General features: G+C 36.0%; 2 protein-coding genes across 2 annotated transcripts; both read right to left on the bottom strand.

Moving 5' to 3' along the window:
• Nucleotides 1-778: 778 nt before the first annotated feature.
• On the bottom strand, nt 779-8335 carry LOC145598915 (plant UBX domain-containing protein 10-like). Its single transcript, XM_081655318.1, has 4 exons — nt 7386-8335; nt 2723-2893; nt 1461-1664; nt 779-1216 (listed from the first exon to the last, which is right to left on the bottom strand). The coding sequence occupies exons 1-4, from the start codon at nt 8214-8216 to the stop codon at nt 986-988; spliced, it is 1437 nt and encodes a 478-aa protein (XP_081511444.1). The 5' UTR covers nt 8217-8335; the 3' UTR covers nt 779-985.
• Nucleotides 8336-11464: 3129 nt separating this feature from the next.
• On the bottom strand, nt 11465-14677 carry LOC145598759 (uncharacterized). The gene is made up of 5 exons (XM_081655150.1): nt 14458-14677; nt 14229-14301; nt 13210-13363; nt 12854-12895; nt 11465-12526 (listed from the first exon to the last, which is right to left on the bottom strand). The coding sequence occupies exons 1-5, from the start codon at nt 14544-14546 to the stop codon at nt 11655-11657; spliced, it is 1230 nt and encodes a 409-aa protein (XP_081511276.1). The 5' UTR covers nt 14547-14677; the 3' UTR covers nt 11465-11654.
• Between the last annotated feature and the right edge of the window lie 1258 nt (nt 14678-15935).

Raw genomic sequence — 15935 nt, forward strand, 5'->3', positions numbered from 1 at the left:
CTTTGTCTAGCTTTCATGATTTATATTTAAACAAAAAATATAATTAAGTAAGATGTTAGATTTGCCTCGATTTATATTATAATTTTACATATATTGGTATTCAAATATATTAGCAATCAAAATAATGCATTAATAAGCATAAAAAGAAAAGTGTTACAACTAAAAAAAAAAAATTAGAGGAAGAAATAAGTAATGGAGTAATTTTCAAATTTTAATATACTGAAAATAGAGTACATGTGGTACTCGACGTTTCAGCAACTTTCCATATCACTCCACGTTCTGCGAAAAGCATTAATCTCAAATTGTCAACGCTATGTAGCTTTAGTGTTGGTTACATTACATGGATAGAAGTCCAAACATCCGGATTGAGTTTAAAACTATTAGCCACAAATCCAGTGCATGTGGCTCACATGTGCATTCGTTATCCAATGCATCATTTGGTATCAACTCAAAAGTCAAATGACTCGAATCCAGCCATCAATTTGATTGCCACATACAAGTGATACAACATACAAGTATACAACTTCGTCCTCTAAAGTCGTATGTGGAGTATACTCGTCCAATCATCTAACATGAAATTAAAACTGTAAGGATATGGATGACATAACATTTAGCTGCAGTGGGCAACAGTGCAGCATTACGCATCCTCTATAAGGACTATAACGTATTACCAGAGATCACCTTCCTCACAATGAGGCGATAGCTTTCTCTGTTTGTGAAGGCGACAATTCATATTGCATTCTCTAAAGACTACTCCAGAAGCATGAGACAGCTGGAATAAGTACAAAAGCTAACATTCCTTATTCTGAATCCACCTACTTGAACCAAATTGGTGAGAATTTGGAAGAGAAAATACAAGGGGAAAGAGAAATACATGGGGATTATACTCATCAGAATATTTGATAGACCAGCGCTGAACAAGAGAGACTAAAGTGTTACTCGCGATCATTGTTCTAAACAATGTTGATCACATATAAATTTTCCCCTACAAGTTTGGTTCCACGAAAAGACTTGCCTGCGGATGCAAGCCTGCTTCTTTCAGGGTCAAAGAACGCTTTTCTGGACTGTATACTGTTCGAGGAAAATTGGAGACTAGATTGTAGCTTTCAAAGTTTGAGCAATCTAAAGAATCAACATAGTCATATAAAGACTGGATGGTTGCATTGCTGTGGAATCTCCTGTCTTTACGCTCTCCAGTTGGAAATCGCACCAAAACCTGATCAAGTATGAAACAATTATATTCAAGCTCTAAAAGTATAAGATTCCATACTTAAATGTAAAACTTGGTCAATACAGGAAATGGAATATAAAAATTGAACATAAAGCATGAGCAGCACTGTACAAATATACTATAATAAAAAGGCAAAGGCTGCCATGTCATCCTGAAACAGAATGAATCATAACTGTAACAGTAATTGATAGGGACAAAAAATAATTTTCAGGTAAAGGTGGAAATGTACTTGAGTAACATCAGGTCCTTTCTCAGGTTCAGCACCAAGAGACAAAGCTTTTTCCTGCTTTCTACGAGCCAAGGCAGCTTCTCTTTCAGCTGCTTCACGTGCTTCTCTTTCACGTGCCTCTTCTTCCTCGCGAAGTTTTCGCTCCTCTTCAGCCCTTTCCCTCTCAAGTCTCTCTTGTTCTTCTCTCCTCTGCTGTTCTCTAGCCTGAGAGGAGCATATGCAGAACAATCAGACAGCAATGCCACAAAATACATACCCAAACTTGCAGGGGTTGAATACTAAATTCTCTAGTTAGTTATCTTTATTATTCACTCCATCCAAAATTATAGTCACATAAACTAGTTTATAATGTTTAATAAAATCGTCACCTTTCCAGACGAAGTACTGTAAATGTTCATGCTTCATTTTCCAATATGCTGCTTATTGAATTAAGTGATGAGGAATGAAACAAATGGCCAAACAATATAGAGCTTTTTTTTTTTTTGTCATATCCAGATATGCTCCTATAACCTCAAAACAAATCATGCATATTTCCCAAAATATTACTATTTGTTTGGAACCTTTATAAATTTTTTTCCTGGCTCCACCATAGGCCATCAGCCAATGTATATATCATCACAAAACCATTTTTAGCTATCAACTATACACATCTATGGGAATATTACAGCACTAAATTTTACTAGCAAGTCACAACCATCTCAGACAGCTGGAATTGTTCATGTTCCTCCTATTTGTATTGAAGCATTAAATTAAACTACATTTTAGCAACCAAAATTAATATACTTATTTGTAAACAGTGTTCCAAAGGACAACAGTAGATCAAAATCACCATAGGAGATGTAGTTTCTTGATTTGTTCTAATTGCCTCTCATAGACAAACCTTGCACTCAACCATTTCAAAATTGCTTTAGTGCAACAACTGCATACCAACAGGACTGGTAATCCTTTTTCTAAGTAACATCCAAAACTTCGAAAAAAATTTCCACGAACAGTTATTAACCTATCTCCAAAAGCTTTACAAGACACCTCCAAAATGCAAAAGTTAACCTATGTTTAGCAAGATTTGAGCACCCCTTAATGTAAACCTCCCAAAAACAATCTCAATGAGTTGGTAATCTCCAAGCACTCACATAGGCCCAGTTGTAACAAGTAAAAAGATTAGGATCAAGTAATACAAAGTGAAGAAGTTGATGGCTCAAAGGCAAATTGACAAGAAACAAGTAGGCAAATAAATACAACAGAGACAGAACATGCTACGATACCTGATCAGCTTCTAAAGCAGCTCTGTAAGCAGCATCTTGTTCTTCCCTCAAGCGCAAGTTGTTCCTCCTCTCCTCTGCTTCAAGCCTGGCTGAGACAAGTACAGGTCCACTTTCTTCCAAAACTCTCTGTAGTATGGAAAGCATATCTTCAGGGGATCTTGGGCCTTCAATCTGCAACAGAGGATGTTAGTAGGACAGTTTAGAAAAAAAAAAAAAAAAAAAAGATCCCTGAATCAGATCACTGAGACACTGAATACCAATAAAACAACACATTTTGACTAAGTTACGGCAGAGCACACATAGAAAATATGGTTAAAGCCAGTTCAAAATTGCCTAGAATGAATGCTGACACTAACGAAACACAGGTATACGTATGTAATGTACCAACCCACAGTCAAGTTATCTCATCATTAACCTCTAAAACTCACAAAGTACGGTATCACAATATGAGACAATTTTGTCCTCAAAATACACTGCATCATCAGATCCCAGATTCCTATATAAATAACTAGTCCATTCAATCTAGTAAAATACTACAAACCAGATTCTGCTATCAAGATGAGCAAAAACATCTACACCCAAAGACCCAAAATTCGCAACACAGTAGGACAGACATATAAACATCAATGACCAGCTCATTCTGGGAACTCGTTCTGAGCCACTAAATCACTGAAGTCCACTGAGGAAAATGAGTTTTATATAAACTGATGGCCACAAGCGTTAGTAACAACCTTGTTTTCACAGGTATGTCTACTGCCTGTTTAAAACAGAGATTCATGGTTCGTGACTAAGCAATTATTCCCAAACGACAGCATGACATCAACATACTGCAATTCACAAATCCTAAAAAGAGCGGGCCATGCAGCAACAACAATATGTGCATCTTATAATCGAGAGCCAAATGTCTGCAACCTTATGCCATCCCAGTCTAGATGGATACTGATACTACTTCTGGACACCCACCTAAAAATCTTTAAAGATCTGCAGCTTACACTCGAAACTCAAATTTATTTTACTCTTGTTAATGATTACATCTTTTGCACTATCAAAATATTGGCAATTCTTTTATTTTTATTATTTCTATTACCTAATTTCAGTCAGCACCCATGGAACTCCCCTATCCTGCCATTTCACTGATCAACCATTCACACCCAGCCCTTAGTGTTAGCAAACCTTCTCAGGTGAAACATAAACCTCAGAAATTCCACAACCTAAAGCCTCATGTTCAGAAGAAAATTTCATATCAGATATCAGAGCTTAATTAGACAACCCGTCATTATCTAACGTTCATCTATTCCCAGTCAATGTGAAAAAGTTCAGACGTCGAGAAAGATTATAAAGGATTTTGTTTCTAGGTTTATGTTATGATTATCAGAATCGCATCAATGTTCTTTTTTCCACCAAAAAACTTTCCAACTTCCATTCTATTGCTTTCCATTCATAATTTTCATAACAACGGACCAGAGAACCCTAAAGGTCAGACCAACCAATTGCAGCATTGCAACTTCCACTAACAATCCATCAGCCCAATATAATGGCATGAACATCAATGGCACAAAAAGACATAGAGACGACCTAAAAAGAGTAATACACTTCTATCCTGCGGTCCTGCCACACCAATGGTCTAAAGCTATGCTATGCAAGTTTACATATCTAAAGCTATCTCCAAGCAAAATGGGAATTGGAGGCTAGTAAAGAGATGAAAAGGAGTAAGAAACTAAAATAAGCAAGAAAAATTTAAAAAGCCACTGAAAAGCTACATCAAGACATTTGAAAACCAAAAAATGTGCTAACCCCACCCCCCCCCCCCCCCCCCCTCCCTTCTCTCTGAAAATTTGCAGATTCCTCTTATTCCTTGACCCACTAATAATTCCACTTGGAGGGAAGGTTGCAAGGACAATATTTCTCTTCAATCTCAAATCACAAGATAATGATAAAATTGTGGGATTGACACTATACTTTGTTCTAGTGTTCTTTTTTGAAATGCATCTTGATACTTATTCAACAAAAACCAGGCTACCTATCACCAAATTATAGATCCCAAGGAGTAAAGTGTGACTAAGCACCAACATCTTAAGGTCAAAATAATAAAATCAATTTCACTTTTTCCCTAAACCCAAATTAAACTTCACATAGTATCTCAACTTAGAACAACAACAACCTTCACTTCCCAATTTATACCATGTCTCATTTCGATTTTTTGCCAAAATTCTTTCTCACCCCAAAAAGGTGTTTGTATAGCCTCCTATCCCATTTAGGAGTTAGCAACAAGACAAATCACCATCAATAAAGCTCCTTCATTCGTTCCTCATTGCTACTATATTCCTTAATACATTTTTTAAAAATAAAAATAAAATAAAATAAAAAAAACCTTTTTATGATGGAGTTATGTAATTGTCAAAGTTTAGCTTCCTAAAAGCTACAGTTGTCTCTTCCTCCTTTCCAGCCTCTCCTTCACTTCTCAAAATTATTTAATATAAGTAATTCCATATATTAAAAAAAAATCCACCAAGTTTTCAAATGATGCCCAACAAAATGACTAATAATAGACTAGTCCATTGTTTCGTTAAAGGAAGACAAAAGGCCAACAATTGGCAAAAAAACCTTGTGGAATGCACAGCTTGCTAAAAAAAAAGTACCTCTTATGACTGCAGTTTCTAAATCAGAATAGGTTGCTAAGTAGCTAGTATCCCACTTAATTTAAATATGATCTAGAAAACAAACCAAATTCTTAGTAATAGACCTACCTTGAATAATTTCTACCAAAAAAGGCATGATTTGGCATTGTGTCACGGTCCAAATATTCTAGCTCGGGCCGTGTGGTGCACACTCGTCTAAAGGCAACAAGGATGCAAGCCTAGTCTCTAGGTGTTACAAGGTTAGAAGCAACACGATTAAGAAGGAGTCTCTGAGTTCACTCTTGTCTATTAGGGAGCAAGAGTGAGAGCGGGGTCGGTCGGGGCTTGTGAAGACTGATCAAGTCAAAGTGCTCACAAGCGACGACAAGTGTATCTTCTTTTGGAGGGTCTAGGGGGGGGGGGGGGGGGCTTTGAGATCTGCAAGCACTAGTATTAAGAGCTTAAACAACAACAAGATTCAAAGCAAGTAGGAGCCTTTTGAGTTCATTGATCACTCGCTCTCTAAAGAGTTTTAAATAGAATTTACAACGGAAATCTAGTGAACACTAGATTGACAATAACACAATAATTCTACTTAAAGCCTAGGAAAACTTAAAGAAAAGCCTAGAAAGCTATACATAAGCAAAATACAAGTAAAAAGAAAGGAGGTAGATTCTAACACATTGCCACCTAGTTGAAATAACTCATTTGGCCTAGGTGAAATAGCCTATTCGGCCACTTCAAATCAAATCATGGCGTTATTTTTGGGCTGCATCAACGCATCGCGACCACATTGTAAGGATTTTACACTTGACGTGACAAAGATATTAACCTGCAAGCCACCCACATTGCCCGCAAAACTTTTACATGACCAAAATTGCATCCGCAATTAAAAACCATGTTTCTGATGACACAAGCTTTCATTTAAGTGAGCCAGTGAGCCTAATTTCAGAATCCTAAGTCTAAGGTTTATTTGGTTTAATACTAGTAAAGTAAAAGATGAGAAAGGAAGGAAGTGGAAGAGAAGGGAAAAGAAAGCGATTTTTTTTTTCAATATTTGGTTAATGAAAGAAAATGAAGGGAATAAAAAGGAAATTTGATTTTAAAACTTTTTATTCTCTTACCAATCAAATTCATCCAATTTCAGGAGGAAAGGAAAGTGAAAATTTAGTAAAAAGAGGTTTTCCTCCCACTTCCATTCTTTCCTATGAATTCTCGCGTAATTTATCTAACCGGACATGGGAAGTCAATAAAAACCCTTCCTTTTTACTTCTTTTCCAGCCAAATCCCTTCAACCGAAAAGAGCCCAAGTCCAAAACTGTAAGGTCCTTCAGAAATATACTTAGCAGAAAATAAACCACAGAGTTAATATGCAGAAATTAGTTCAGCTGAAGAGCTTGCATTGTACTAGTTGATCCCTATTCCACCTATTATCCAAAATGGGTTTCATTGACAAGTCCAAGATCTACATGTACAACCACAATCAATATAAGGTTCACAAATACAGCCATAACTGAATGTTAATTTGAATTAGGAAACTGCTAGGAAATTTTGAAGCATTCACTGAAACTTGCAGTCGTTGCAGATATCTCCAGTTACACAGACAATGCCCCTAATACTAAGTACATTCTACCTACTAATACAGGCAATGCCCCTAATCCTCAGCTATCAAAGGTTCAAAACAGTGCAACATGCACTTGCAGATATCTCCAGTTACACACACACAATTTTCACATGGATAACCAGCTGTTTTACAGGTATCATCACTACAAATTATAGTGATAATAAGTTGGCCTAACTAAGCACCTAAATTATAAGGCAATCAATAATCATAAAACACACTTAATAATCTCCCCCAAAACCTGAATTAAACCTCCCGCGATATATCAACCTAGAATAACATTATAACACCAATTACAAATTGAACATTCCAACCTATCAATAAGCAATGATCACAAAACTACTAGGTAATTAATTTTATAACTATAATCAACGACTAAATCAAGCAAATGAACTAAACATTAGCCAAAAAACAGCAGTCCTACCTGCTGAAGCAAAGCAATACGTTGATTAGTAGCAGCCATAACAACAGCACAAAACGGAAACCGTGAAGCTTTCAAACTATTACTCATCTTAAATCCCTCGGAAGCTCGAATACTACCGCCCCACGCCACGAAATTCTCATTGACAAAATCAGCAAACACCTCACTCCCCAATGTCCTCTCCACAAACAAAGGCGTATCAGGATGATCCGGTGAATGCAAGTACACAAACAACAGCTTATAAGCATGTCTAGACCTCTGAAGCGCATCCAGAAACCCTTCTGAAACAAAATTCACCCTCATACCAGACCCATACTCCCTCTCCAACGCTGCCACAAACTCCATCGCTTCGGAAGCCGAAGACGGTACCTGAACCAACGGACTAGCAGACGAATCACCACCTCGCCGACCCCCTAACCCCAGCATCCCAAATGAATACGATAACACCCCACCAGCAGCCCATAACCCTAACCCAACCGCACCAGAAATCAACCCTAAACTACCGGAAACAACCGAAATCGGTAAAGTGATTACCCTCCATGCCAAACTAGGGTTTCCATTTCCAGGGTTATTATCAACATCGGACCTTAAAACGGCGTCGGTTGGAAACGCACTAGGCAAAGATTGTGATTGTGATTGAGATTGTGATTGTTGTTGTTGGCCACTACTTCCGACATCATGAGAAGGTTCGGGAACATTGGGATTACCAGTAAAAGCAGCGATTGCAAGCTCAAGATCCCAATTATGAGCAGCGAGAATCTCAGTGCATAAATCAATGTCTTCTAAACCTGTAATTGCTTGAAAATACGCCAATTTATCGCTCGCATCTACCATTTTTGTGAAACCCTAATTTTCTCTCTCCTCGGATTTCGCCGGTGCCGGAGAAGGTTGATTTTCTCTCTCCTCTGTGAGAAATTGGGATATTTTTTAGGAATGTGAGAGAGGTTTATGGTAGAGAGAAAAGATGATCAGACATTTTATTATTTTGATGGAGAACAAGAGGAAAGCGACGGTTGAAGATTTGAGGGTACCAAAAATGTTGGGAAAATAAGGGTGTAATAACGAAAATGCCATTACGAGTTGATTTTAGCTGAGCTACTCTTATTGTGAAGTGAAACACAGCGTTTTAACGCTTTGAAGGAGGTTAGTTTAATTCTCACCAAATATTTGTCGAGGTACAGTACGTGTGTAGTGTTCGGTTGTTTAGAGCAACTCCAATGGCAAGCTAATTATCAAATTAGTTCGCCATGTCACATAAGCTTTTTAGCTAATTGTCATTTTAGCTCCAATGGCTAGCCAATAACTTACTATTTAAATGGATCACACCTCCTTAATTTACGTTGATAAATTTCATCTAATTTGTTTGATTTTAGCAAGTTTTTTTTTCAAGCAATTTGCATTTTCTAGCTCCAATAGTAACTAGGGATTATTTAATAATTACAAGCAAGTCCTAGCTACAACATTGGAGTTGCTCTTACAACTTCACACCCGTATTTAAATTCTGGGGAAATGAAGGAGTGAAGGGTTGGTAATTTGGTGCTTCCTACCTCCTAATTCCCAAGTTAGTAATCTCATATTCTCATCTACCGGTGGCAAACATATACTTCCTGCGTTTTCTTTTACTTACAACACATCTTTTAAGCACGCAGTTTTAGGAGATGATTAGTGAGGGTAAAAGAGCGATTTTATCAATATAATTTTTACACGAAAATTAGAATAGGGTTAAGTATCATTTGTAAAAATTATTATGAAAAATTTGTCCGTTTACATTACATGAACCCGACCTCAAAACACGTGCCACAAGGCTGTGTTGCAAGTAAAAGAAAACGGAGGAAGTATATATACATTTTTTTTGTTCCACCCGATTTACCCTTTGGGCTAATTCGGATTCGGGATCAGTTTTGAGTGGTTAGGTTCCACTCCCCTTCCAATCATTGTTGCGGAGGATCAAACACGGGTCATCTCTACCAAGTGTAGTCTCAATCAACACTACATCAACACAGAATTGGTGGCAAACATATATACATGATTACATGTTACATTACTTATATATAGACATATGTTACTCCCTTATTTTATGAATAATTACTTTGTTCATACATTAAACTTTGTCACATTTTTTTGTAATGTATAAAAATTAAATATATTATTGTGTTATATATTACCCATATCTCTTTCATCTGATCAAAATAGATAAATAAAACATGTTAGTAAAATAAAATTTACGTAAAATTAATCTTTATAGTCTTATAAAATAAATCAATATATATATTTACCGAGAAGTGAAAAATTGTTGTGAAATTGATCTAAAAATTTTAATTGTACAAAATCAAATCTATGCATTGGAATTTTTTCATCGTCTTCAATCCCCGAACAATAGTGTTTTGAAAAAGTAAATCATTATTTTGTTGTCATTGACAATACGTGCGATATTGTTTCTTATTTGTAACGATTGAAAAGTATTTAATGGCGTAAACTTTTCTTTCAATTAATTTTGGACGAAATTGTACAAAGTTATAGAGGCATGAACGCAATCACCCTGTAATTAAAAATAAAAATTAAGTTAAATTGATGACTTGATTATACTACCTAAATCACAAAAAAGAAATTGTTTTAAAATATACCTTTGCTTATGTGGCGCTCAGAATGCTCTCCAAAAATACCTACTTTATTTATATATATTAGAATAGAATTACAATTAGAATTGGAATTAGAATTATAATTAGAATAGAATCTTTTCGGCGAGAGAGGTGACAAATTTATCTTTTGGGCCATCAAAATACGAGACACTACTAGAAAACCCAAGAAAGCAAAACAACTCACTAGAAGTCTAGAATATCAACGATTTTTCATCTTGAAAACCCTACTTTCTTAAATCCTTAAACGGTTAGAACTTCATAACACACAAACCTAAAATCTATATAAACGCATGATTCTTTCATAGAACCTAATCCCTTGTTACTTTTCCTTTTTAAGATCAGAAACTCAAAATTCTTACTCATATTCATTACATATTGATCATATATTTTTCATACTAGCAAAAAAAAAAAAAACAACAATCATGGTGTTGCAGAACGACATAGATTTGCTGAACCCGCCAGCGGAGCTAGAGGAGAAGAAGCATAAGCTGAAAAGGTTGGTGCAGACCCCAAACTCGTATTTCATGGACGTTAAGTGCCAAGGTTGCTTCGCTATTACGACTGTATTCAGCCACTCTCAAACTGTGATCATGTGCCCTAATTGTCAGACTGTTATTTGTCAGCCTACTGGTGGTAAGGCTAGGCTTACCGAGGGTTGCTCCTTTCGCCGTAAGGTTGATTAATATGTTTTCGCCTTGACGCTTGTGGATGTTGGTCTCTACGGAAATTAGGATGTCATTAGGGTTTTTTCTGCTTAGTTTAATGCATGATGGGAGAGATAATTTATCTATGTATCGCGGTAATTATTAGGATTTTGTGATGTTTTAGGGTATTAATCGTTATTTTCATGTGTTTGTTCTGATTTACATTTATGTTATTTGGTGATCATAATTCAATAAAGTTTTTAGCAGTTTGTCACATTCGTCTATAGTATTCTATGGCTATTTTACTCAATGCGATTGTATTTTGGTCCGATCCTTAATTTATAGGCTTTTTGTTGTCCGCAATGGCCATTTATTGGCTGACATGTGACAATAGATACGAAGTACTCCCTCTGTCCCTAAATAAAGTACATCAAAACAGATTGGCAGTTTCCAGGGTGTTCTGTTTATCCCTTACTCAGGGAGTATAAGTATTTCAATACTGTAACAAAACAATAATTTGATAGGGTGGAGGCATGTGCACAATGCTCATTGTGCATTGCGTTGAACATTAAGCTAAGTCTAACTTTTAAGAACATGAATCGTTGAATACAAACATAAACTCTAATGAACTTAATATCAATTTACTTATAGCTTCTTTGAGTTTAGGCTTGATGTTCAATGTATGCAGTGCATACACCTAAACGCCTCTACCATCATATTTGCAGTAACAAAACAGATCTCTGCATGCATACTGATCTTACTTGTATATATTCCGCAAAAAAGCTATCCAAATCCAGGCCAAAAACACATTGGATTAGTAATCTCATCATACAAGAAAAGCTTATGTACATGCTCTGCTCTGCTAGAGTAATACATTACTCTTTACTATCCTAATTAACTATCGATGATATACCTATCAAAAAACAACTCTTGATCCCATACATATCAAAAAAGTAACTCTTGATAACACAAGATGAACACTTAAATAATTAAACTTCTTTTATTAGAGGTTTGCTACCATCATTTGTCTTCTCTGTCTTTGAGGATCTTCTCTTTCCATTGCCTTGATATTCCAATTGTGAAGCCTTTTCAGCCTGAACAAGAACTGACAGAGAAGACCACACTTCTTCCGGCTGCTCATTCACCCAGCACAATATAAAGTAGATTTTCCTTCCAGCAGACTTGAGCTTGCTCTTGATGTCTGAACTCTTTGCTTTTCTTGGTTTCTCGGATTTCAACTCCATCTCTCCTGCTGCAATCATCCTCTGTAGGTCACATAGTGCACAGACTAGAGCAGCCCTACCTAAGGATATTAAGGATACAACATCATCAAGAACACCAAACCCGAATTGTAAGCCACCCATGTGTCTAAAGTCCGGTGAACAAGTCTTTTCTAAGCAATATGAAACAGCTTCTAATAAGGATTCTGGTTGTGCTCCCTGGCTTAAAACAGCGGACACATTAAAGATCACCATGGAAGCTCCAATAGAATCTGACGACCAATCCCCATTATAAAGGCGAAGGGTGAAACAATAGCTGTACAGGATGTCAACCAGATGAAAGGGGAGAAGTGGAGAAGGCTCAGCAGAAGTAAGATTCTTTAGTGATGGCAAAGGTGCCTCAGGTCCAGGAGGAATTTCACTCTCAAGGTTTTCAACAGAATGTGATCCTGATGCTTCCTCGCTGGCTAAAGGCTGGATAAGCCGAGTTCCTTCATGACTCAGAGATATCGTTCGAGCAGAAGGCTTCAACCACCATGGCTCCCATGGCTCGATCATCTTGCTCAATTCTCCAGTTGCTATAGCTCGTTGGAAAAGTTTCTTTTCTTCAGCACTTAAGTCGTCATAATTTATTTCACCTCCTGAAAACAGAAATTTTGCTTCAGAACATCTTACATACAAGTAAAAATTCTCCTTAAACAATATAAATGTCTAGCTCATAATCAGGCCTTTCACAGTAAGTCTTCAAATTGGATACTGTACAAGGAAATAAGAATACAACAGCAGTGAAAAATGTCATAGTTGTATATGAGACATTGCAGCAAGGAAACAGGAAAAGACAACACTAATTGAAAATAATAAAAAAAGATAAGCAGGGCACACAGCTATAACCTATAGGGGGGAACCGACAAACAGCAAGTAACATGCAACTAATGACACTTGGAAGGATGAAATTATAAGGAACATACCTGATAGAGCCTTTTGAATAGTCTCCTCAGAGAGAATTGAGTCTGCAATATAAGGAAATGGCATAAGATGACATATTTGATTATTTGAAGCAAAGCTCAGAACTCACAATGAAACTGAGCTAAGAACTCATTAGCATGAGCTCAGACATTCCATTGTGGTTTCTTAAACTAGATTTTTGCCAACTTATTTCACACTATAAGTTGTATCACTTTAATGCAGAGTTTTTGGATTAATTTATTGCTCTTAGCTAGTGATGATGCACAAGCACTGTCTCAGCCCTCTTGGGGAGTTGGGGTATTGGTATCTATCTTACTAAATACTTCAAATCAAACAGATGAACCCTGATGAAACATACCATCTTCATCCATGCTATCCTCCTCATCTTCAGCATGAAATCTTTTGAGAATTTCCAGCATTTTTTTCTTGCTCTCATCATCAGGTCGAAGCTGTTTCATTTCATCCACTACATTCTCCCGCATAAAAGATTCAGTGCATCGGAGGCTGTGAGACTGCCAAAACAACCACATAATGCATCAAATACAATGATAGCATCACTTAGATCATTAGGCTTTAAATGATTACAACTATGGCTATGGCTTAGTGCAAGCAGGCAAGTGAAGCAGATGATAATAATTGGAATAACAAATGATTAGTTTAATACCAAAATTGCTTACAGATTATAACTGGAAACACCAATGAATCAATGATTCTACATAGAGCATTCGTTAAAAGAGTAGCAATATCCTTAGCATTTATGGAAAAACAAATATCAAATCCGTCCTAAAGAATTTTTTAAAGTTAAATAGTCTACATGAGAACTACTGAGTACCAATACTTAATATACTCTTGTGGAACCATCCCTATAGCCTATATACAAGAGCAGAGAAATCATTCCACACAATATCAGTACATATCAATGAGCGCATTTACGGTTTTCTTCTTCATTGCAACCCTAACTCTTTTCTTTACCTAACTCCAGAGAAGCCTCAACCTCAAAACTTGTTTTAGTCTTTCAATAATTCCTATTTAGTCCTAGAAACCTAATTACCATTTTGTAATAATCAACTTACTTTCCCCATTTGTAGGAAGTGCAACTTCCGAACAAGCAGCCACTTCCTATGTTTTTATCAACCAAATAACACCCTTAATATGAGCAATGGAGTATACATTTTATCATCAATTCGATTCGAATACCATTATTTCGGGACGAAGAGAGTATAATTTAATTATAAGTTTATAACAACATATAAGCACCCTTACTCCTAACTTCCCAAGTCCTAACTTGTTCACAACAGTTCACATATCAGTAAATCTCAAAAATCAAACCAATGAAAGCGAAAAAAAGTTGGTAAGAGCTGAAAAGAAAAGGCATACCTTGTAACAATGGAGGGAGCAGTACCTGGTATTACAACGAGGACAAGTATATTGCGAAAATTGCTTTTGACATCTACATTTCCCAAATTTCAAAATCAAACAATTACTCAACAAATTAACAAATAAAATTAGCAGTTTTTCAATTAGAACTTATTAATCATCAAATGACTGATCAAAAACAATAAATTCACAAAGGTTGATTGATTAAAAGATGAGAGAAGAAACTTACACACGGCAGATAACGCGAGAAGAGGCGGAGTTAAGCTGCGAAGATTGAGAGGAATTGTTAGTTTCAGAGATTGCAATAGTTTCCTCCATTTTTATTCATTCAACCAACAAATTAGAACACTTTGTATTAATTGTATAGTTAGGAGAGAAATTGAGGAAGAAGATGAACAACACTTTGAGAAGATGTTTATTTGGAGTCCCAGATTAAACTGGAAAGTGCGAGGTCGTATATGTCTGATGTCTCTCTCGATTGTTTTGGGCCAAGAGTTATTTATTGCGCTTTACCGTTTCGGACTGGACTGAATAGCCCAATGAACCGTTTCGGACTGGATTGAATAGCCCAATGAATCGCTGCAAAGATTATGGCCCTGTTCTTCTGCTCTACCCCGCCTTGCTCCACGGAAATCTGCTCTAAGTGTATTGGAAGTCCTGTTTTGTTCTGCATTGTTCTGCTTTGTCCAAAATTTCAAAGAATAGGGCCTATGTTCAATTTAACTTATTTAATCAAAATAAAATGTAACTTATTTAATCAAAAATTGCTTTTTTTTTTAAAAAAATATTGATGACTTGATAGGATATTTTTAAGCGGTTAATTTGTCAATAAGGGCTTGTTCTCTTAAGCTTAATTTCAATTCAGTTCCTAATTTTGATCTCTCATAAACAATTCAACTAAGCTCAGTTCAGTTCAGTTCATTTTAAATTAGAATATGATTCAAGGACATGTTCTTTTTAGCTTAATTTCAGTTCAATTTAGTTCCTAATTTCCTTCTCTCATAAGTAGTTTATTTCAGTTCAGTAAATCAGAACAGGCCCTAAGTACATTTAAAAAAATTATTTGCGGTTATTATGTCACTGAGGCTATGTCAAAAAAAAAAAAAAAAAAAAAAAAAAAAAAAAAAAAAAAAAAAAATCATTGCTGATGTTAGTTAATTACCTTTTTTTTCTGAAAGGAAAATAACCTTAACACAAGTAGTAATCAAATTTGACTTGCTTTTTACAACATAAGATCCCAAAAATCAAGAATTCAAGATGATCTAGTCAACTTGCTCTAAACCTCTAGAATCATGGGAGGAGAAAAAAGTATTCACTCACTTTTTAAAAACTAAAACTTGAGTGTCCATCATACATCAACACCAAAGTATCTAGTATATCATGAAAAGGGATGTGACAATTTGTAAATAAATCAAAACCACCCTTAGCTAGGTGAAAAGTCAGATGATCTAGTACTAGACTAGTAGACTTGGCAAATTTTTACTGATAACAAGTTAACAACCAAAGTCCCAAACCTTTACTCAGAAGTTGATTTAGACATAAAGAACCGACCTTACAACGAGATGTCAAAATTTAGCACCCACGTAAAGGTTGCTCCAATTATGCAAACACCTTGCCACTCCATAAACTCTGCTTATAAGTCAAAATCCCTAACTCGTTGTTTTGTACGTGACACTAAAAAGTGATACTCGTAATGCATTGATCTTA

The sequence above is a fragment of the Chenopodium album genome, chromosome 20, assembly GCF_948465745.1.
Source record: "Chenopodium album chromosome 20, dcCheAlbu1.1, whole genome shotgun sequence".
NCBI lineage: Eukaryota > Viridiplantae > Streptophyta > Magnoliopsida > Caryophyllales > Amaranthaceae > Chenopodium > Chenopodium album.

What these genes read in the sequence shown, in the direction of transcription:
- LOC145598915 (XM_081655318.1), bottom strand. Translation starts at nt 8,216, where the DNA reads ATGGTAGATGCGAGCGATAAATTGGCGTATTTTCAAGCAATTACAGGT. An exon ending in CTGCTTTAGAAGCTGATCAG is followed by an intron (nt 1,665 to 2,722) that starts GTATCGTAGCAT and finishes TGCTCCTCTCAG; the next exon opens with GCTAGAGAACAGCAGAGGAG. An exon ending in AAGGACCTGATGTTACTCAA is followed by an intron (nt 1,217 to 1,460) that starts GTACATTTCCAC and finishes ATACTTGATCAG; the next exon opens with GTTTTGGTGCGATTTCCAAC.
- LOC145598759 (XM_081655150.1), bottom strand. Translation starts at nt 14,546, where the DNA reads ATGGAGGAAACTATTGCAATCTCTGAAACTAACAATTCCTCTCAATCT. An exon ending in GCTCCCTCCATTGTTACAAG is followed by an intron (nt 13,364 to 14,228) that starts GTATGCCTTTTC and finishes TTGTTTTGGCAG; the next exon opens with TCTCACAGCCTCCGATGCAC. An exon ending in GGATAGCATGGATGAAGATG is followed by an intron (nt 12,896 to 13,209) that starts GTATGTTTCATC and finishes CTTATATTGCAG; the next exon opens with ACTCAATTCTCTCTGAGGAG.